The following is a 24,068-nucleotide window of genomic DNA, read 5'->3' as shown; positions in this document are numbered from 1 at the left end:
CACGAGCTCAACGTTCTTTATTTTGTATTACTTTTCTCTAAATATTTAGTAGACATCCACAATGACAGCTGTTTCACTGCCCCTGGATAAATCTGTTGCTCTTCCATAATTCCAATCCATAGAGATCCTGCCAATCTCGGAAAGGAGCCTTGAAAAAGACTAAAAATTGTGTGTGTTTTTTTAAAGCATATCATTATAATTAACACATCAGGTTACTGTAACAGAGATTAGGAAAAAATTCTGCTTCCAGTTTCTTTTTTGGCTTTGACAGTACTGTATTATAGTTAGATTTTCAGGTTGCTCGGGCAGGTCTTTCACAAAGTAATAAGAAGGAGAATGACTCTTTAAAAAATGACAGAACTGCAGAAAATTTGAATAGGAACTCAGGAAAGCTTTAATACTTCACACTGCTTTTAACTTCTGTTCTGAAGTCAATCAGCTGGCAGATTGGCTATTTCTTAAATGCTTCATTAAGATTGTAATTACCTTTTTCTGTGATAACATACGGTTTTGAATTGCTTGTAGTCACTGGATTAGACACTGTTTTTTATTACAATTCCACTTGAAATAAAGGAAAAACTGGGTCATCTTCTAGATTTCCTACTGCTCCCATTTCAATTAATGTATACTCATGCAAAATGAATAAAACGCACCAAGATCAGAATGGTAAACTTTGCACAGATGTGTCTAAACAAGGTGCCAGACAATAGAGAATCAAGCCCTGTACTTCTAGTGATCCAGTGTGAACATAACATTTAAAACTTGTAAAGGCTGGTCTTTATGCGAACATACTCTAAAACCAACTAAACTGGTTTTAAGTTAAATTTCTCACAGTGCAATCTGTGTAGACACTTATTTCAGAAGTGCCCCATTTGCTCAAGTAAACATTAAATAGCTTTTGCTCAGTAAGGAGAAATGTAACTGCACAGTTTATTAAAATTAATGCAAACAAACAAACCATTAATGCATTACCTGCATACTTCAGGGGAGTGTACTGGCAACAAAAGCCCATTTGCTTGTTAGGTTAACCTGCAATTTTCTCACATACAGCATGACACATGTGACTTGTTCCCATTAAACCAGAACCGTCTTAAGATCTCTCAAGACAAATAATTTATCAGACCTTAGTTACTAGAGTCTAGAGATAGTGTAACAAAAACAAGTCTGCTTCATGGATGTGATGAATAAAAAAAAAAAATTAGTTGAGCTTCATGTGTTTTCACGTGCTATATCCTCTTGTCTCTTTCTTGTTTGTTGCTACATTACGGAACTAGGAAGTTACCCAAAATAAGCAGTACATTCTGGTACAAAAAATTTGTACTGAATCTGACCAGCTCTTTCTTAATCTAAACTGAAAAGCTGAGATCACATGTTCTGAACCAAGACAAAAATCAAAGTAAAACTAATATATATATTTGGCAGTATTTCATTTGTTTCTCTTTGAACTGTGACAAGAGAGGGTAACACCATGTCTACACCGCTTCCCTGCAGAGCCTGGGACTACAGCCAAGAAACAAGCCCAGACCACTTACATATACTCAAACTTAGCAATCAGGCAGCACAGACCACTTAGAAGGATCAGAGTGCTGCCTTCAATATACGTAGCTGCCAAGGCTTAAACACTTGCAAAGCAGGTGTGAGTGGGTAGAATTTACTTTTAGAGGTGGTCACAGGCTCAGCAGGGAGAAAGCATAGGCAGGGCCTAACTTTACAAACGATTCAGTGACTAACTGCATGTTCATAACAACTAACAAAATGTTGTTTGTCAAATTAACTGAGGAAGACACAGTGGAAGCAAAATTAAAATCTTTGATTTATTCTTTTAATATAAAACTTGACTCTAAATCCTTATTTTACTCAAAACTGTTTGCAAATAAGAAACTTGTCCAAAATTATTTGTTACAAAGCCAGGGGCAATACATTTACATGGTAAAAATCAACAACACACTATTGTGATTTTTTTTTTTAAAACCAGGAAGAAAAGTGTAATAAGAGATTACCTGCTAATGATGGAAAACTATTCCATTGAAATGCCAGTGATCACTTAGGTGCTGGCTGTGTTTGACATAATTTAGTGGGATGCTATCATCTTAAAAATATTCACCTATGTCTAGTTTTAAAAAAAAAACTACTATTCAGGTCATATTCATAACCCCAGAAGTCACATCTGATCCAGATGAACAAACTCTTATCTCTATGCAGAGAATCACTTTGCAGAATTGGGACTAGTATTATTCAAACAGGCTGAAGGGCTTGGTTGACATTTGACAGCACTTGCTGTGTGTGTGGCCAGTTCCAGTGTTTTCCTCACATTACCTATTTTAACTTTGCTTGGTCAGATCACAAACCCTTAGCAAAAGGGAAAAGGAAAGGAAAAAAAATAAAATAAAAGGATAGGAAAATATGATTGTAAAACCACAACAAATTTGCCAGGGGTGTGCGGCTGTGCGGGGAAGATGGGGACTCTAGGGCACGCAAGGCATCTGAAATATCTGAAACTACTTTTATTTCATCTTTAGAAAAGGTGAAGTTGGCAGAGCGGCTTCAACATAACATTTCTTAATTTCCTACCTGGTAAGAAAACAAACAAACACTAACTAACAAAACAACTTATTTTAATGTTAAATGCAAACCCCAAAACTCTTTGAATGTTAAATGCTCTTTATTATGGTCTACAATCCTAATTTTGCATAAAGGTCACATATCTGTTAAATTTAATAAAGCTATGAAATGGGTAAACAATATCCTTTCCCTCCTTCAAAACACACAAACAAAAAAAAAACAAACGAAAGAAAGCAACATGCTTGTTTTGGTTTTTCAGCGATGTCCTCCTGGAACAAGCGTGTGTTCTGGTGCGAGTGGTAGCAGGACTGGATGTGCTGCATATAATTTGTTTACAATTTTGAATGTGCAAATAAAAAAGGGGGCTAAGAAAGGAGGTCTGCAGCAAATACGTAAACCTTTGCATTGTCTATTTGTCACTGAAAGAAATTCCTTGCTCTGTTCAAGTTAATATGCATTCCATTTTGCACTGATTTTGTGCAAAAATCCCAGTTGTTTTCTGTAAAGTTTTAAAAGCCCAGTTCCAAATCTTCTAGCTCCTGAAGGAGAGAACCCTCTTTCTGAATTTTCTCCAACTAGAAAAAAAAACCACAAGAGATCATAAATTTTGCTTATTAAAAGGGAAACAAAAATAGCAGGAATTACTGAGTGCATATAAAAAGTAAAGATCAACCCTAACAGTGAAAAATAAACCTCTAGTAATTCAATAGACACGTTTTAGGAATTCTAAAGTAGAGAAGCTGAACATAGGGTAACGGTCAATTTAAGTCTGTAGCTATAAACTGCTGATCTACAGAAACATTAATCCATTTTTTAAAATTAGAGACTCCACAGTATTGCAGCTTTATCAATCTTCTACATGCATTTTCTGTGGACCCTAAAATAAAAGACTACCACTACCTACTTTTCAGCTCCTAACATCAAAAAGACTGGCAATGGGATTGTGCTAACGGGTCACTGTTGACTTCAAATACAGTCATAGTTTCACAGCTCATAGGGTCAGAAGGAACCTGAGCAAATCATCAAGTCCGACCCCCTGCCATGGCAGGAAAAAGTACTGTGGTCAAATTAACCCATCAAGGTGTTCATCCAGCCTCCTCTTAAAGACTCCCAGGGTGGGAGCCAGCACCACTTCTCTTGGAAGTTGGTTCCAGATCCTAGCCACCCTGACAGTGAAGTAGCGCCTCCTGATATCTAGTCTAAATCTACCCTCTGCCAGCTTGTGACCGTTATTTTATGTCATTCCTGGTAGTGCTCAGGGGAACAGGGACTCCCCCAGTGCCTGCTGGTCCCCTCTGACTAGTTTGTAAATGGCCACTAGATCCCCCCTCAGCCTTCTCTTGTGGACGATGAACAGGTTCAGGTCCCTTAGCCTCTCCTCATAGGGCCTGCCCTGCTGCCCCCTGATCATGCAAGTGGCCCTCCTCTGGACCCTCTCCATGTTGTCCACATCCCTCCTGAAGTGCAACGCCCAGAACTGGACGCAGTACTCCAACTGCGACCTGACCAGTGCCGCATAGAGGGGGAGGATCACCTCCTTGGACCTGCCTGAGATGCATCTGTGGATGAATGACAAGGTGCAGTTGGCCTTCTTGACCGGGTCCCCACACTGTCGGCCCATGTTCATTTTGGCATCAATAATGACTTCCAGATCCTTTTCTGCCTCTGCACTGACGAAAAGGGAGTTCCCCAGCAGTTTGCACAAAGGAGTTAAAAAGTAACTGCAGGTATTAAATTTTTATCTCAGTCCCTCTGAAAATTTGTGATGCTTTACAAGTCATATTGTTCTATTTTTCTCTTAACCATTTTACTTTCTTCAGTAGCAAGTAAAAACCCATATAAGCAACACAGGAAACTGACAGATTAAGGCATAAATAGTGCTCATAGTTTGGGCCCTGTGGGCTACATGGATGGCAGGGGGCCAGGTCCATGGGCCAGGTGGGGCCCCATGCCACTCATATGCTAGGATTGACCCTAGGGCCCTGCACCACCTCTGCCCAGCCAGAGCCCAATCCTGGCCAGGTGTGAGTAGCATGAGGCCTAATCCTGACACATAGGGGCTGGACAGGGACAATGTGGGGCCCCCAGAGCCTGATCCCAGCCATGTAGGGGAAAGCATGGGGCCCAATCCCAGTGTACTGTGACTGAACAGGGGCAGCATGGGGCAGTTGGAGCCTGATACGGGCCAACCAGAAGTAGCACATCCCAGTGTACTGTTCCCCACGCCTCCCTTTGCTGGAGAGGGAAACTCGGGTAAGAGTGTGGGAGGAGATGGGAGGACTGTAAGCAAATTGCCCCAGTTCTTGGGGCCGGGCCAGCTCTTACTGACAACTGCGGTCACTGCCATACAGCTGGGAACCATGTGGTACCAGAGTGCCACAGTAGCTGGCAGCAGAGTGGGGAAAGCAGAAGCAGGCAGAGGCAAGTGGTAACAAGCAGGTGCATGGGAGCGCAGTGACAGCTGGGCGGGAGCACAGGGCTCACACCTGTATCCTGGGACCAGTGCCAGCGGGGCCCAGAGCAGGGCAGCAAGAGCACAGAGTCCGGTACCAGCTGTTCTGGAGAGGGGGCAGGGGCCCCAGGACACCTGCACGGGCCCCACGCTCTCATCCAGCTGTCACTGCCACTCCTTCCTGCCTGCTGGCCGCTCCGACACCATGTGGCTCCTGGCTGCATTGCTGGACTGCAGGAGCACAGGGCCTGTACCGGTACCCCGGGGCCAGGAGGGAGGGAAGTGTGTGTATGTGCAGTGAGGGAGGGACAGAGTGCGAGTGAGCGAGCAAGTGACAGATAGAGTATGTGTGTGTTTGTAGAGCGAGTCTCACATGTACCTACACCCCCTTCGCACTGCCATACACACAGCCCCCACACCCACACCCCAGCCACCCTCCCTACACCCCCCCCACAAGCCCCATAGCCACCTACACCCCACATATCTACACACACTCGCATGCTCCCTCCACAACCACACCCCCAACATCTATCCACCCCCCACAGACACACCCATCCCCACACAAACCTATACTCAGCCCATCATGCCCCCATGCCACCCACAATATACAAGAGTAAGACTTCATTTTAAGTTATCCCCTCTATGTACACTACACAGATGCATGTAAATCAGGACTTAAATATTTTTTTAAATCAAATTAGTGAATATTGTAGATATTTGATTTTTAGAGTATAACTTGGTATTTTTCTGGTTCAGAAATGGTAAAATCCCTTGCTGAAAGGAGTACTTCTGGTGGCAAAGGTCAGGGGTTAGGGGGCGGGACTTCAGGTCACAACATGGCAACCAGCAGGCAGGGCTCCTGGCAAGGGGTGGGGCTGCCCACGCAGCCCTTGACAGCTTGCCAAAACTCAGTAAGCAGCCCTCCAGCCAAAATAACTGCCCACCCCTGATGTAGGGCCCGCAGAAATCTCCACGGATCCATGTGGAGCCCCACACGCCAGACAAAGCTCTAGGGGCTGGATCTGACCTATAGGCCAGGGGTTGACCACTCTTGGTCTAGGGATAAAATAGAACTGATTATACATGAAGTGCTGTCACACACAAACAAAGGAAAATATTTTCCCTACATCCTTCTGCTATAGTAATCTTAGTTCTAATTCATAACTATAGTAGAAAAGTTTTAATAGATCCAACGTTTAAGTTACAGATGTAATTTTACTTCAGCCTCACAACATTCCAGCAAAGTATTGTCTTCATTTTACAGATAAGGAAACCAAGATGGCCAGGGCCAGCTAAAAACCACCCAGAAAATCTGAGGCAGAGCCAGAAGTACAAATGTGTCAAGCAACAATCCTGTGCCTTAACCATAAGGCCACCCCTCCTCTATATAATTACCTTCTATGAATCCTTGTAGTCTGAAGTGGAGGATAACGAAGTGAACAAGCTTGTTAAATCATAAGGAAACAAGAGCTGGGTGACAGTGTAGAGGGAAAACTTGGTGTACTTCCTCCACCACCATGCAGCCCTGCAAAATCCTCCTATCCACCAAAAGGTGGCAGAGTTAAGAAGCAGCTGCAAAAGGTATGCTGCAATCCAAAACATATATAAATAAAAATGTGTACAGTGACTGGAGTTCTACAAGATGTGTTACTCATCTTGGGGCAGCAGAACAAATCTCCATGTTGGGTCAAATGGTCTGACAGCGGAGGATGAGGTGCAGGTACTTAACGCAGCAGTAAGAACCACAATTGTGCTGGCAAAGATGGGGGCTAATACAATGACTTGTCCTGTTCTCTCAGGAGTAATGGAATTGGTGAAAATGCATATAGTAGCCATCTGACCACTGCGCCTCAGAAAAACATTGCTACTAACTTTAGTTTCTATAAAACTCTTGACATTTCTTGTTTGACCCTGTTGAAAACAAATCCCTGGATAGATGGTCCCACTGCTGAACTATGACTTAAACCATGCAGTCAACTGATCTCCCATTGCATTCCCCATAGAAATCCGCAGTCAGACTACTGGCTAGCGTGCTCTGAACCCAGAAGTGAATCATTGACAAGGTAATATGATGATGAATGTACCAATTCCAAAGCATAACTGCTTTTGTGCATAATCACAAAAACCGTGTTCCTCCTTGCTTATGTAGTATACTGCTGTCCAGTTGCCTGACATTATTATCTGTACAAGCTGACTGGAAATAAATAGTAGGAAATGATCACATGCTCTATACACTGCTTTGAACTCTATAATATTGATGAGACGCAATGACTCTTAGACAGTTTGTGTGATCTATATTAAAAATCCCACTGTGGGTGTTGTCCATTATGAAAATGAAGAACTTCACAAAAGAGGGAGGTGCCAGGGAAAGTATTAACAATTTCCATTTCTGCAATGCTGGGATGCACCTCTCTCTCATCTGAGCTAACTTAGGTGTAATATGACCTAGGAAAATAATTAAATAAGACATTCCCACTACTTAAACAATGAGAGGAAGAATATTAGACCTCTTAAATTAGGGTAGGGGTGGCCAACCTGCAGCACAAGTACCACAAATGGGCAGCCTGTGTGTGCAGCATATGACAATCAGGGAGAGGACAGGCAGCACAGCAGCAGACAGGACAGGGAGCTGAAGACACAAAAGGGGATCAGGCAGGGAGCAGAGCTGGGAACAGAGCATATGATGAGGCAGAAGAAGGTGCTCTATGCAAGCGGGGGTAATTTCTGGAATGTATGGCAAAAAGGTTGCCCCCCACTGACTTAAGGGGGGTGGTACCAAATAGTCCTGGATAGTACCAAACACCACAATACTGATAAGGGCAAAAATATCACATCTCAACAGCAAACGTAAGCTCTTGAATGGAATGAAGGTTCAGCAGAAACTATCAAGTGTACAAAGATGTTATATTTGGACATTATCACTGGTGGGGGAATACAAGCTGCTTCCTCCTTCACAAAGCACTCAGTACTGATTTCTGCATTGTGTACTAAAGGCACCACTGGGTTCCAAATGAACTGGTATCAAACAGGGTCCCAGAGCAATAGCTCCAGTACCAGAGGGCATTTTAGAAATGTAAGACTTGGGTGACAAGGTGCCTAAGTCTTTAGAAGCCCCAAATGCACCCATGCGAGGGCACAGACTCTCACTAGACTTGTTACAAGTTGAAAATTTGTATCCCCATGTAAATACAGGGTATCTTAAGGTATTTAGGGCTTTGTCCCTATCCCTCTTCTGTGGAACTGACTCCTTTGCTAAAGACATGAGAGAAACCGTTTCAGATCCAACTGAAAAAAAAGCCTGGAGTCTGTTTTATGCAGGAGCTCATGAGACCAAGATGCGACTTGGCCCTTGTAGACTGGTCCATTAAAAACCATCCCTGGACTTTTATTTCTCATTCTGGAAGGAAAATTAGTAGCAATCCCATGCTGCCCCCCTCCTCCCCTGTGAACCTCATCAGCTGCAGGGCTTGCAGATGAGGCTCACCACTCTGTGAGCCTCATCAGCTGTGGGGCTCACAGCAGGGGCAGCGTAAGGAACACCAATAGCCTCCCCAGGTGATGTGGAATGCTGCCCCAGCTATAGACCCTGTCAGCTATGGAAGTTGGTACAGCGGGAGCATGATCCCAGGCTCCTCCCTGTTCTGGCAAGAAAGCATGATTGGACCTGATGCTGAATCCCACAATCAAGCCTGCAGCCAAGCACATGTAGCATGGCAGGAGACACGATTGTGTGGATCGTACACCAGGTCCTATCATGCCATTACCTGAACATCTAGAGGGGCCCTAAATGTCATAAATAACTCTTATCTATTAACTATCTACAAATTAGATAGCATAATTACCATGGTCTAAAGCTGTGGACATAGGCATTCCATCCCAAACAAACAGCAGGAAAAAGAAAATGGAGTGCCAACTGGTCCTGTCCTTTGTGTATTTGCTACAATAATACGAAGATACCTGGGGCACTTGTGGATCAAACAGGTTTTGTTAGCAAAGATTCCCTGATCTCAGACACCTACTGCACATGCACAGCCTACAATGGAATATACAGAAACAAGGACTCAAGCAAGGACTTGAGAATAACAGCAGTGTCAGTCAATATTTTTCTGCCAAGAACTGACCTACCCACTCAAATAGTGGTAATGGCACAGATTGCAAACAAGACAGCTGTGCTGGAGAACAACTTGTAGGTAGGGACGCTGACTGAGGAGGCTCAAATATCCTTCTCTTGTGTTCTGTTGACTACACCCCCAAAGAGCTCTTCACCACAAGCGATCCAGTGTTTTTAGATATTAATTTAATCTGAGGAGAAGGCTTTTCTTGGAGGTAGTGACTCAAATCTGATTTTGATACAGGGCATGGGCAGTCTTTTAGGCACTTACCTAGGAGAATAACTGAAAAGTGGTATGGATTATGAATTGACAGCATTGAAGAAAGAGGTCTGATCCTCAAAACAAACAAAAAAAAATACACGTTAGTAATACCTGGTTTTTCTCTAGCTGTTTGCCAGAAGCTGCTTGCTCTTTCAGTTGCTCAATTGCCTTCAGTTTCTGTGAAAAAGGAAAAAAAAAGAACAAACCTACATTGAGCTAAAAAACGTTTCTGGAGTTTTGTTGGTTTATGGTCGATTCGCTTATCAGATAAGGGAATTCCCTACACAGGAGACATGGCAACAAAAACACTTTTCACCTGTGCATCTAAGCAGCACTGAAGAAAAATGTAGAGGTGCACTGATATATCGGTCCGATATCAGATCAGCACCAATATAAAGAAAATTGACTGCATCAGAAGTCGGCTTTTTTTGCCTGATGTGGCCGATAATTTGGAGGATAAATGCCCTGTGCACGCATGCAGCCACAGCACAGCATGTAGGCAGCGAGGAGCACAGCCTGGCAGCTTGGAGAGCTGCTTCAGCTGGTAAGTCTGTTGGGGGAGGGGAGGGGGGGGCAGACCGAGGCCCCTGCAGTGGGGGAGGGAGAGATGCTGGGGCATGGGACAGAGCCATGGCTCGTCCAGGGGGCACGGGAGGGTGGGGGTAGCTCCTGCTGTTGCATGCACCCCAGGAGGGTGTGTGCCCCCAGATCTGCACATGGGATGAGGGTGGGCTGGTGCTGTGAGCTGGGGCCAGGGCTGTGCTGGGCTCTTCCCAGCAGGGGACTGGGCCAGGCTGCGCTTGGTGCAGGCAGCGCTGGGAGGGAGGGTTGGGGGTGGGGGATGGGCTATGGCAAGTTTTCGGGTGGGTGCAGCCCCCCACCCTCTCCCAGCACTGCCGCCACCTGCCCCAAGAGCAACCCAGCGCAGACAAGGCCCCGCTGGGAAGAGCCTGGGGCAGCCCTGGCCCCAGCCTACAGCAGCAGCCCACCCTGTCCCACACAGATCTGGGGGCACATGCCCCCCATGTCCTCCCAGGGTGAGTACAGCAGCAGGAGCTGCTCCCCACTCCCCATGCCCCCCAGACAAGACATGGCTCTATCCTGTGCCCTGCCCCAGGTGGGCAGCACCTGCCCCGGCCCCTGCCCCACTCCCTTGTTCACCACAGGGGCCTCGATCTGCCCCCTCCCATACCTCTTCCCTTCTACCGCAGGAGGCTTACCAGCCGGACACTATTCTTCAAGCTGCCAGGCTGTGCATCGGAAATCAGATCAGTATCAGCTGATATGCCTCCTTAAAAAGTGGCTATCTGTATTGGCCAAAAAAACTGCTGCATCCCTAGAAAAATTGAATCACTATAACATCACATCCTAGATACTTTAATGTATATCACTAATCCAGAAACAGGACAATTTCTTGCACTGAGGAGCTGCATCTAAGGTTCAGAAGGAAATCTTCTGCAATAAAAATTCTCCTTCTCCACACATCACCTTCTACCATGGCTGAAGGCCATAATCAAAACAGAAAACTAAGGCTGATTCGATAAGAGCAAAACACCAAAAATACACCTTTATTGTTAATCAAGAAGAGCAGCCCTGCTGTCCAAACACAGCTTCATTCTTGTCTGACTAGATGTAAATCAGAGAACTCTCAGGCCTGGCAGTTCACCTGGTCTCTTTTTGAGGTTTGGGTGAAAGAAACAGAGAGAGATGGATTTATATAATTTCCTACTGATATCCCCTCAGAACACAACTATAGACTATGGACAGGCGTCCATTCCCAATGCTAAAAATTCTGTGAAGACTGTAGGACACTGGGTATCCTCAACAGCCAATAAGTGTGCAGGCCTTCAAATTAAATTGAGAGGAGGAGAGATCTTCCTGGTTGGAAGTGAAGATAACTTTGTTGTGCCAGAGCCAGTTCTCTTCCACAAGAGACACCTTGAATAGGTGTATGCTCTCTTTGTGAAAAGCCTCTCTCTCAGCACAACTATAATGCCCATCTAAAGGCATAGCAATAGGCTCTACTGGGAAATACGTGCAACACACTATGTCAAAACCAAAGCTTTTGGGAAGGAATAAAGTTGAACAGTAAGCAAGAGCAACTCTCCCTGTCCCCTGCAACCTGAAGTCAGAACAGTCTTCTCAGAACACATGGGGAAGTAGAACCTGCCAAGCAAAGACAAGAGGCTCCTAGGGTTGCTTCACAAGTACAACTAGGTATCAGCTACACACTGGTCCTTTTTAGCAGTGGCTTCTCCCAAACCAAATCCAGCAGTACTTGGCAAATGGCAGGAAGAATGGAGAAATGAGTGTCATGCTGGACAGACCACAATGTGCTCTACCGTGCTTAGGCCCTACATGGACAAAGCCATTTTTAAATGATTACTGATGTGTTACTTTAGAATACGAGAAAGTAGAAGACAGCAGTTGGAACAGCTTATACATTTTACATGCATTCCTCTTGGTGCTGCTATTAACAATCTCTGAGATTGGCCCTTTAGGACCTTTTTATATAGAAAACTGTCCTTCATTACAAAAAACCTCTCTCACCTTTTTCAAGTTCTTTATCTTTTTGTCTACCTCGGGGTCTCCTGATGTCACAGCAGGCATGGGATTGCAGGGTATGTTCTGAGTTGCTGGAGGTAGTGCTGATTCCTGGCTCCCATCAACTCTGGCTTCCTGGAAATAAATAAAATTAATGTTTCATCTACCAAAAAAAAAAAAAAAATAGACTATTTTAATCAACACATTTGATTTGACACACATGAAAACACAGGAAAAACCACTCGACATTTCCCCCTCTCACTAGCTCTCTAATGTTTTTTTATGGTTAAAAGCCACTTTGCAGTTATAAGGTATGGTACTCATCAGAATTTGTCTGACACTGCAGGGTTTTGGGGTTTTTTTTAAATTCTTTCTATTAAGAGAGATCAAGAAACCTTGGTTCAATTAAGTACTGGTAGGAATAAAACTATTTAAAACGTACGATTTTTTTTCTTTACATTTCATGATTCTTTCACATATAACAGCTAGTGGTTTAGCATGCCCACAGAAAAGAAATACAGGCAGCAAAACACAGTGCAGCCAGGATCTGGAACCAACTTCCAAGGGAAATGGTGCTGGCTCCTACCTTAGGGGTCTTTAAAAGGAGGCTTGATAACTACCTAGCTGGGGTCATATGAGCTTAAATTTACTAGGGGTCATATGAACCCAGTATTCATCTCTGCCCAGGGCAGGGGGTCAGACTTGATGATCTGCTCAGGTCTCCTCTGACCCCACATCTATGAATCTATGAAAACCATCTATGAATCTATGAGAAAGACAAAGCCCAGGTCTCGTTTACTTAAAAACAACTTACCTGCTAAGAACTGCCTGCCAAGAGGAGTATTCCATCTATTGACTCCTCTGTGAAATCCTATGAAACATGAACTTTCATTTCTACCCAGGAAAACTTTTACAGTCTTTTTCCGATGCTTGATGAAGGGTGCTTGTGCCCGAAAGCTTGCAATTAAAGATTTTTTTTGCAAAAATCTTGTTGGTTTAATAAAAGATACCACCTCTACCATGAGCCCTGATAACTTAAGATGTGTATTAAATGTGCTATCCTATCCCCTGATATTTTGCATGCAGTCATGAACAGGTGCATTCCACAAATAAATTTAAGTTCATTATATGGGACTGGCAAACACTTTTAATATTATCCTTAAGAGGACTGACTCCAGCAGTACCTGTTTAGCAGCTTTCTTTGCTTCATGCTTTCTTTGATTTTTAAGTGCTGTTTTAGATAATGGCTTATCAATACTTCCTGGTTGTGGTTTCATGTTCTGAGGAGGCTCATCCTCATGCTGTGGGAAACAAAAATTAAGCAGTTCTAAAATATGCATTCTATATTTGTAAAAAAACCCTCAAAAACTACTACTGCTAAAAACCTGCTAAAATGTTTTTACATATTAAATTTAGTCCCATAATACATTTAAAGATGACCTACAAATTAAAAAAAATGGGTTTGTGCCCTTTCTTTTTGATAGCTTAAGACAGCACAGAAAGTTTCAACCCCCAAAAGATCTCCCTTTGGTTTCAGGATTTGTTTATCCTGAACCTCCTAAAGACTATGGATTCCTGGCAGAATCACAACATCACATGTACCCAGAAGATAAATACCTGCAAATATAAAAGGGAAAACACTGTTTTGTCAGACTGCTTATAGATTTTACTCTTATTGACAATTGTTTAATTAAAACTCTTGAGGTTCAGTTGGAAGCAAAATTCTGTTAGACCATCAATAATCTTCCCCCTTCACTTGCAAAACAAGAAAGATCTTGTACCACTTATTTTGTTCTCCAAGGGAGGGAGACAAGAACTGATAGTTCTGAGTTTTTCGAATTAAAAAACCAAAACCAAAGAGCAAAGCCTTTTTTTTTTTGTATCATATCATATATATTTCCCCTTGCAGGCTACTCTAAAAAAAACAAAAACAGAGACACAAACCAGGAAAAACAACCATCAATACACTCCCAAGTACTTTCTAAAAAACCTATGTTTAGCAGGTTGGATATATTCAATGCTTCAATGCCTTTAAATATATTTAAACAGTTTTCTATCACTATTTTCTAGAATGACTTAAGCAAGGAATGATTTTGCCTTGAGCAGGAGTTTAGACTACATGACCTCTTGAGGTCCTTGTCAGCCCTATTTTTCTTTGATTCTATGACTCCACCTACCCCCCTTACATAAGCTGGCCAAATTCGTTTACATGGTGAAATGAGACACTAGGGGTGAGTAACAGTTGAGGGTTTGTAATGAGTGTCTCATTCCTTTGTAGACAGCAGTCTCAACATCAAAACCATATAAAGTTAAAAGAAATAAAAAGGAAACATACTGTAATCACCATACTCATTAATTACAATTAAATACAATGATTACAAAGACTGTACTCATTTTATTTAAAATGAGACTTTGGGCAATGTTGCTAACTGACAACTGAAAGGGAAGATAAAGAGTACATCATCAAAAGAAAAATGCTTAGGCTGAACTGGATTTGTTAATGGTTTCACTGGGCCTAATACAGGGGAAAATATTAATTTGGAGATACAAATGCCCAACCAAGCTGGACTTATCTAATGGGAGAGGCCAGTATGATTTAGGACAGCAAACCATCCCCCAAGAACTTTAGTTCTGGCTCACACTCTAGCAAACAGGTTCACTAAAACATGATGAACACAGCACAGTTGGAGTGACAGATTTCCCAACCACCCACATACCCTTTTGGGTTTTTCAACAGCAGCAACTGTAGGCAGAATTTGCAAACTCTATGTAATTGGGAAGCTAGGGAGACGATTTGCCCTTCAAAGCTTATAAGACTTCTAGAACATATCCTTGAAAACACAGCCGGTTGCTAACACAAGGTTTCTAACAGATGTGCATTTGTTTAAAAAAAAAAAAAAAGTTGAGACTAGGCTGATCATTCCCCTACCTTCCCCAGTTAAATGTATTTTGTAATGAAGTATCAAACAGGTACTAGGATAGACAAGCAAGAGCTAGTGACATTTACTTACAAGTTTAGAACTAGTTACAGGTTTGTTCCTCAGAGCTGGTGGTCTATAAGCTTGAGCGGGCTTTGGCTCAGCATTTGGCAGCTCACTTGGAACTACCTGGTAAGTTACTGCTTTTGCCGGAAAAATGCCATCCAAAAATGGCTGCCAGGAAACTTGCCATAGTTCTTCATTTACTGGGACTTCATACTGGTGAAGAACAGAGCCGGTATAATGCCAGATCTTGTAGCCATTACCAACTCGCAGCCTTGGAGCACACGTAGCAGTTACAAAATGTTCCCCATCAGGGCACCATGCAAAATACGTCGAATCTGATCCCAGGGGTTTGGAAATGAGTTTGTAATTTTTAACATCCCACACTTCCATCTGTCCTCTGAGATTGCCAAATCCTGCTAGAACTAAGATATGTCCTGAAGGGTTGTAATAGACGGCGTTGCGAGGACCAGTACCAAAATCAAACACAGGGTCACATTTCAAATTGAAAACAGTTGCTTTAGCAGGCATAAAACCATACACAACGCAAAACTCTGTGGAGTTGGGATTCCATACCACATCATAAATGGGACCAGTTTTTGCTAAAAGGAAAAGAAATATAAATTAACATTTTAAATTTCATGCATTTCATTTGAATAAAACTCCACCCCCCAAATGTTAGTACAAATCTTTGCTGAAATCCAATCACTGACAATTACAGCACAACTGACTTTTGATAATGGCATTGGTAGAAATTAATATCACAAAACACCATTTTATACTCTATTTTAAAAATCCCTTGGTTTTTTTTGTCCCACCATTCAAAGCCAATATATCTCAGGGTCTTCTAAAACTTGTAGCAGTGATGCACTGGAAACTTGCAAAAAAGCAGGACCTTTATACCAGCTGTATAAAGTTATTACACTGTAAAATACTGGATCTTGTTACTAGACCACGAGAAATCCTTAGCCTCTTACCAGAGAAATTTTCCTTTCGTAAGAAAAATGGAGGAGACTAAAACACATTTTTGTGGGATGTTGGTTAACTAGTAAAGGCTGTTTGAAGCTAGTCAGAGGGTTGGAATGTTGAAATATAGAGTGGAAAGATGGAACAGCGGCCCAAGTGCAAATGAGGTGCTCAGTGCTGAATTTAAAAAAAATGCACTTTACTGAACATTTGTACAATTTATCACATAGATATCAGTCCACATGTGGTCTAGTTAGCTATCCTTACTTACAATTCATGTAGTACTAAATTAATTGCTGGTACTCATTTTAATATAAACTCTTAAAACAGAATGTTGATTCAATTTAGCTAAATAAATTTTGATCACTGACTCCTGTTGCTCATGTTTCTTTGTTGGCAATAATCAAAGCCATGTTTCACTTTTTCTTTCAAAGGGAATAGCTACATTTGGAATAGTTAACTATAAAGTGTTATTTTGAATAAAGCATTTGAAATGAAAACTGCAGTATTAAACTGCAGTTTGCAAAATAAGCCTTAAGATGAACATACTTAAGCACTAACTAATTGCTCAGATAAGAAAGGTAACTGCTCCCAAAAGAAGACCACTTCCTAGTTATAGGCCTGCCCAAGGTTTTCAGTCAAATTAGCAAAAGCAAATGGGGGTTTATAGTCCTTGCTACCAGAAATGGCGTCGTAGCAGGACAATTGGAGAATCTATCACAATGAGCACTGGTACTGAAGAGAAGGCAAACAACCATGGGAAAATCCAGTTAATCAACAGTTTGCAGTGTCACATCTTTTTTAATATGAAGATTTCTAAATCCTTTATTTGTTTAATTGCCAAGCCTGTCAACACCTGTGAAACACAGCAGCTGTTCAACAGTATATAGCAGTTTAGAGAGGAAGGAAAAAAAACAACACTCGAATAGACTTTGGTTAGCAGATGTTGGCATGCACCAGGACACTAGGATTAAACTCCTCTAACTTCCACAAAATGTGTTGTCTCATCCCAAATTTATTATTGATTTTTCCTTCAAAAATATCAAACTTTTCTTTTCCAATTACCATGTTCCATGTACTCTGAAAATGCAATTAACCTGTTTGTGTGAGCACATATACACGTGGACACATACAGAAAGGGGCAGGTTTTTTATGCCTGTTATGGAAAGTCCTAGACAATGGAGCAACTGCATTTCAGTACAGCACACCACCAAACATATGCATGTGTAGGCACGAGAGTTGCAGTTTATAGTCTGATGCAATTTTATAGGTGTTCAATTGCCAAGAAACACAGGAAATTGAACTTATTTTTTAAAGTATTTTTCTTTTAAATTGTCCATTACCATCACAAATTCCAACACCTTATTATCTGTGTAGTACATCAATGGGAACCAACCTTTGTGGCAAGCATGCCACCAATTAGCCCTGCACCCTCCCCAAGTGCCACTCTGATCCTTTAGCCTTACCTGATCTACCACTCATCTTTCTACTCCCTGTGCTTTACTTTCTGCCTCAGCTGCAGCTCTGTTTTCTGCTTCCTGACCTACCTGCAATTGTGCTACCTGCCCCCTCTCCAATCTGCCAGGTGCCACACACACAAGCTGCCCATGCCTTTTGTGGCATCTGTGTCGCTCGCTGGCCACCCTGTTGTACCTAAATCACTCTGAATGACGAACAATATATTTTTTACAGAAATTAACCAAAAAACCCAACCAAACTCAACAATAACTCTCACTCTGAAAAGCATTTTGTGATATTTTTTACTCAACCAGCTATATACTTGGAGAAGAAGTTTGATAAACTTCCAAGCGCACACTGCCCTTCCTTCGGTCATGCCTGAAAGTTTGTCAGGCTCCTCTCCCAGCTACACAGTTGGTCCAATAAAAGAGATCAGAAAACAAGTCTTGCCTGTCACACACTTCTGGACCATCACAGCTGCAACGACACTCTAACCCCAATAGTGCTCTGAAAACCACTTACGTAATTGTACAACAGCACTTTCTCCATTTGTTGCAATGTAGTGTAGGGTTTGTTCACCATAATATGATGCTCCGGTTTTATCAACCTCTGTACTGGCTATTACTAGCACAGCAGTAGCTATTAAGGTACAAAACAGAAGATGCGTTTAAAAAAATGCAAACCAAGTAGGCTCTATTGCACAATCATATACACATTGAGAAATGCAGATGTGGGTAACTGTGAAATCTATCATTAAGGTGACTTGGATGCTTTCTCTCCAGCCACTGTTACCACATGCTCATGACTGCCTATCATTTTCTCTTTTTCACCTGAAATTTTCCCTTCTAGATTTTAACCCAAGGGGTGGAAGGGAACCTTTCTGAGGGAAGGATGAGAGCATAGCCCAGTCACTGCATTTTAGAATTATGCAAAAAATTAACAAACTTTTACTGACATAAAGAGACGACGTATATGCACATATACAAGTGTATGTGATAGTGGGTTGCAGCATAATATTTTACCACCGTGATTTTGAAAGACCTGCCATTACTCAACAAGTGGCAAAGCACACACTGGGTTACGCAGTTTGTATGCACAAATGGAAGTACATGCATATACATGTAATTTAATATTTTACTCCCGTAAACTTAAGGCTCTAACAGTAGAAATTATATTCATAGGCATATACAATTAGTATGACTGCAATTAATTTCCACTATATTCAGTGACATACCAGGTCATGGAACCAGAATAATAAACATATTATTATTAATGTTGATTAGTTACATAAAATGTGCATCTGTGCTATCATGTTGTTCTAGTTTGGAACTTTTTTACCATGCAAATAAGGAAGAGCAGTAAGATCAGTGGACAAGGGAAAGTTTTCCTCTCTCATGTTCTTTTTCCATAAAGGTTAAATAAATTTAAAATTCTCACTCGCACGCCAATATAATCATAAGCCTACACTTTAAACAGTTAAAAACAGTGAAACAACATTCAGGTTTTCATAGCAACTCAACTGGCCCACACTGCACATATACAGTATAGTCTGAATTTCTAGCTGCACTGATGTTAAACGTACATTTGAATAAAACAGTCAGCTTCTGTCCTCTGACACTTGGTTATGAGTCCACTTGTTCTCAGTGGGAGCTGCAGGGACACAGCTGAGGGCAAAATTCAGGTCACATTGTACAATGGTGATTTTACATACATTACAAACATATGGGAGATTTTACAAAACAGATTAAGTGTTCCTTTGAAACAGTTTACAGTCTACACGAGTTAAGATATGACACCTGACGAGTAAAGGAGGAATGGTAGAGAGGATCTTGGATTAAGTGGCTTTAAAAAAAAAAAATGAAATAGGAGAAAATATGTTCTATGTCAACAAGAATTAGGATATGGTGTGGTGAGATTTTTACCAGGAAACCTATAATTTAACTGTAATAGGAGGTTCATGTGAAGCATTAAAAAATATTAGAAGGCAAGAATAGGAAAAGTACAAAATGAATACTAGGGGCAAAAGGAGCAGGACAACATGACAGCAGGGAGAGGGAGACAGAGAAGAAGAGATCACATGGGGCAGCACTCTGAAGTTCATTCTTATAAGCATTTGTCTTCAGTATCCACCTAACCACAAATTAGTTAGGTAAGTACAAAAATTAGAAATTCCACAGTAAGCAAAACAATTAAAATATAAAAGATTGAACACATGGCCACTATACCTTTTTTATTCCACAGCATTGTCACTTTGTCAGCTTTAAAGAAACTTTTGTTGGCCAATGCCGACTGAGGACCACCAAAGTTGGGGTACTGGTATAGTCTTACAAAGGAGGGTGCACCCTTGCTCCCAGGAACATACACAGCAACCTAAATCAACACCAGGATATTAAGTTTTTGTATTATTCTTAGCAGCACAGAGGCAAAGAAGCATGATTCCTTAAGGGAACCAAAAATGTAAAATGTCAAATGAATAAGTGTTACGAGTACCTTGTTTGGCTGAGATCCAGGTGACAGCACAAAATCACTAACTTTTTGCAAATGAAGTTTATTTGCAATAGTATCTGCAAAACCATAATTGCAAAAAAGGTTAAATGACAGACAATGCTAGTCCGCATACTTAATCATAATGTTATTTGGGCCTGTGACACTGATAAACATGGAGCTGCATATCTACCTATAAACAGATTCTTTACTTGGTAAAAACAGCAGTGCAACCACCTTTAACTGTATATTCCCTCAGACTTGAAGCTCTGGCTAGATTTACTTCTATTTACAGTCACAGCCTGGAACCTACTTGAACCAAGTCTGGGTCCGAAACATTCTGCAAGCTTTGAGGAAGAAGTTCATGCAGTGGGAAGATCTCTTAAACCTGCCCGAACACACTTTTTGGTCCATAAACTAGGCAAGTGTCAGTCTTCCATCTTATCTATGTTGTGTACAGAGGCAGCCACAGCTGCTCCTACTCATCCCCCTCCACTCTATACAAAGCCAGGTGTGCTTCTCCCAGGATTTTTATGAATGAAAGCCAGGTGATGACTTCATATGGCAGGCCCTTTGAAAGGTCTCCTGTGTATCAAACACTGCTCCCGCTGCTGGCACACTCAAAATAATGCATCTAGAAAAAAATTCCACACCAGCAGCTCTCAGAGTAAGCTCAGTACCAGAAATGGGAAATGATTTCCTCTTAGACAAGTCATATTTTCCCAACACCTGATGGGCGTATGGGGGTGTCTCTACCACATTAAGGATTATAGCAGCAGGCACCAACCTTTGTTGGCAGGCATACCACAAATTATAGCATGCCACTCCAATCCCCTTCCCCAATCTGATCTGCTGCTCTGCTCTCTGCTTCCTGCTGCTGTGCTGCCTGCCCCCACTTTGATCTGCCAAATGTCACTTGTGGCACCTGTGCTGCAGGTTGGCCACCCCCATGTTAAGGGGTTCTTCCTTCCAAGTGAATCCAGTTGCCCTTCCCACTATTCTTCCATTTGAGTGGACTAACACCCATCTTAAAGGAAAGTACACCCTTGCTTCCAGGAAAATACATAGCACTTTAAGTCACAAATCATCCTTATTGATCTGCAGAGTAGATCATTCATTACTGAACGTTCTACCTGAATAGAGTGTTCAGTAACGTCTTTAATCCCAAGGAGTAGCCTTGGTTCAGCGGGATCGTTCAAAGGTGGCTGGAATTAATCTAACTGGAAATCATTAGCCCTCCCACAGAAACTGCAAGGTTCAATTCATGAATGACCTCTTTGCCAACTAAAGCCAGCAAAGTTTGTTCAACAACTAGCTTTAAATATAACGTGCAAAGGAAATTTGCTTTCACAACAGTCTCACCTCTCGGTTTATAAGAGATCAGAATCGAGACAAAAAGGGAAAGAACAAATAGTGCAGGGCAGGAACCCTACCGGCATGAGAAGACATTTTTACAAGTGCAACCCAAGGACCATTTCCCCCTCCGAGTCATTTTGGAAGCTTTCTTCCCCCACCAGGAATGATAATGAAAGCCTTTCCCCAAGAATATTTAAACACTACTCCAGGAATCCACCAAATGACAGATGACTTGTCCCACTTTCACCCTAACCATCTTTCTTCAGCTAATCTCAGGTCAGATGCACAATTTCTTGATATTTCTAAGTTCCAGCCGCTTCAGAAAAAAATACTTCCTGTTGTACATTACCCATGACAGTGTGTTGTGCTGCCACCATTAGCTCCCAACATCTTTATGCCATCTTAAAGGTTTTTCTTCTCTCCATCCCCATTTCCTCCTTCACTGTTCTCTTCTCTGCCCAGCACTGCCTGTTTTCAACATGCTGCTCTGCCTCCACCCATCATCCTTTCAACTCTCTACCACCCAGCTTGCTTTCCTTGCTCCCTAAATTCCCTTGACTCACACCAAGCCTCTGAAAGAACCTCCCTCAACTGCGGTGCTGTTCTTGCAAGTATTCATTTTCTAATCTTTTTTCCCCTATTTCTTTTTGACAACTGGAACAGAAAAGCCAAGCACAAGCCATGGGAGGAATCACAAGCCAAATTCTGTACTGACACATACTTCATGAATTCTATTAGCAATAAGTCAAGTCAGAATTGGGCACCTGTGTCTAAAATATAGCAGGCCAGGACTTGATTAAATCCGTAATGATTTTCTGTTCCAAAATAAAAGCTTCAACTAATATTTCAATTGAAGCCAAGAAATACGAGTAATGAGACAAGGTGAAGAAAGCCAGCGGAGAAATGTATGAAGGAGTGCAATGAAAGTTTACATACTAAATTCGTTCTTTTCAAAGAAGTGTATTTCGTTGTTTACACTCCTGGCACAAATGCTTTCATCCTCCGCCCAGCAAGGACACCTGGGATTAAAGGAAAAAAATGATAATATAAGCAGAACTAGGAAACATTTTACTATCTTGACCTTTAAAAGCTGAACAGCAAATCTTAAGTTTAGATCGCTGGTCAAATAGATTCAACGTTACAAATTTGCAAGAGGCTGATAGCAGCTATATAATAAAAATGCATGCAATCAGACTTAGAGTTGCTAATGGGACTGTTTTCTCAGCAACTGCACCTTATCGTGCATAAGGATCGCAAATTCACTATATTAAAAACAACTGTGTACAGTTACTTCCTAGTATTGAGACTTACTTTCAGTCTGAAACAGGCAATATTTTGAAAAACACCACCACACTAAAATGACACTTTCAGGATCATGATTTGGAAATCACTTTTCTTTGAAATAATTAGTGCTTGGAAACATTATTTACCAGTTCTGCATCTTTTTCTGGATGAAAGACTTTAAACATTTCCCTGTTTTCACATCATAAAGTTGTAGGTTGGGCACCCCTGCCGTGCCATCTTTAGCAGCTGTAATAAAAACACACATTTACCATGGTGGCCCTAAGCATGAGTGTAATTCTACTTTACTACCATCCTGTCCAAGCAATGGACTCTCATGAAGTAGGATTTCATAGATTTCATAGACATTAGGGCTGGAAGGGACCTCGGAAGATCATCGAGTCCAGCCCACTGCCCAAAGGGCAGGAAGTCAGCTGGGGTCATAGGATCCCAGCAAGATAAGCATCCAGTTTGCTCTTGAAGGTGTTCTAAGGATGCTGGGAACCTTATAACAGTAAGGTTTAGGGGTGCACCAATAAAGATTTGTTTGACCAATACTGCTGGATGATTATTAACCAGCCCTATCGGCCAATATCGATCTGACTGCCGATATGCAGCCTGGCAGCATGGAGAGCAGCATCCGGCCAGTAAGTCTGTTGGAGGGAAGGTGCATGGGGGAGGGAAGGGGAATGGGGGGGTGCAGATAGAGGTCCCCCCTGCACTATGAGGGAGGGAGTGGGGCTGGAGCAAGACGAAGCCACAGGTGGCTCATCCGGGGCACGGGGGGGGGGGGCAGCTCCCACTGCTGCGTGCACCCCCCAGGGAGTCACAGAGGGCATGCGCTCCCTGGATTTGTGTGCGGGGCGAGGATGGGCTGCCTGCTGCAGGCTTGGGGACAGGGGCTGTGCCAGCTTCTTCCTATCTGGCATGCTGGGCCAGGGCTGCACTCAGAGTGGGTGGCAGCAGTGGTGCTACAGGGTGGGCCATAGCCCCCCCTGTAGATCCCCCTCTCAGCGCTGCTGTCTGCCCTGCCCCCACCTGCCCCGAGCACAGCCCCAGCCCCAGCCCCCTCCCACTGAGAAGAGGGCAGCACAGCCCCAAGCCCACAGCAGGAAGCCCAGCCTTGTCCCACATGTATATCCAGGGGGCACACACCCCCTGCACCTCCCCTGGAGTGTGCGCAGTGGCGGGAGGCACCCCTAGATGAACCACCTGTGGCTCCGTCTTGCACCCCACCCTGGCTGGGCAGTGCCTGCTCCATCCCCACTCCCTCCCTGACCATGGGGGGCTCTGATCTGCCCCCACAAACTCCCCTGCCCGCTCCTGTGCCCCCTCCCCCACACAGACTTACTGTTCTCCAAGCTGCCAGGCTGCATTCCTGGTTACATTCATGCTGCAGCTGCCTGCCTGCATGCAACGTTTATTGGTGACATAATCAGGCATATTGGCCCAAAAAAGCCTATTGCCAATAATGTCAATTTTCCTTTTATTGATGCTGATACAATATGCACTGATATATTGGTGCACCTCTAGAAAGACTTTCATCTATTCCATCTCTTGAACAGGGATTTTTTTGGTGCAACTCCACACCTCTTTTTATTTTAAAACCTG

At 42.6% G+C, this 24,068-nt stretch overlaps 1 protein-coding gene across 1 annotated transcript in view; it reads right to left on the bottom strand.

Moving 5' to 3' along the window:
* Positions 1-1,795: 1,795 nt before the first annotated feature.
* The window catches only part of EIF2A (eukaryotic translation initiation factor 2A), a 36,130-nt gene continuing 13,857 nt past the window's right edge, over positions 1,796-24,068 (bottom strand). The window contains exons 5-14 of the mRNA XM_006259163.4: positions 22,607-22,706; positions 22,113-22,195; positions 19,827-19,900; positions 19,562-19,706; positions 17,859-17,975; positions 14,943-15,514; positions 13,116-13,232; positions 11,938-12,066; positions 9,499-9,564; positions 1,796-3,137 (exon numbers count right to left, since the gene is read on the bottom strand). Coding sequence (XP_006259225.1) covers positions 3,072-3,137; positions 9,499-9,564; positions 11,938-12,066; positions 13,116-13,232; positions 14,943-15,514; positions 17,859-17,975; positions 19,562-19,706; positions 19,827-19,900; positions 22,113-22,195; positions 22,607-22,706 — 1,469 coding nt within the window. The 3' untranslated portion in view covers positions 1,796-3,071. The remainder of the gene's footprint in view (positions 3,138-9,498; positions 9,565-11,937; positions 12,067-13,115; positions 13,233-14,942; positions 15,515-17,858; positions 17,976-19,561; positions 19,707-19,826; positions 19,901-22,112; positions 22,196-22,606; positions 22,707-24,068) is intronic.

The sequence above is a fragment of the Alligator mississippiensis genome, chromosome 7, assembly GCF_030867095.1.
Source record: "Alligator mississippiensis isolate rAllMis1 chromosome 7, rAllMis1, whole genome shotgun sequence".
NCBI classification, from domain to species: Eukaryota; Metazoa; Chordata; order Crocodylia; family Alligatoridae; genus Alligator; species Alligator mississippiensis.
Note: the sequence above shows the minus strand (reverse complement) of the source record. Positions and strands in the feature narration are given on the sequence as shown.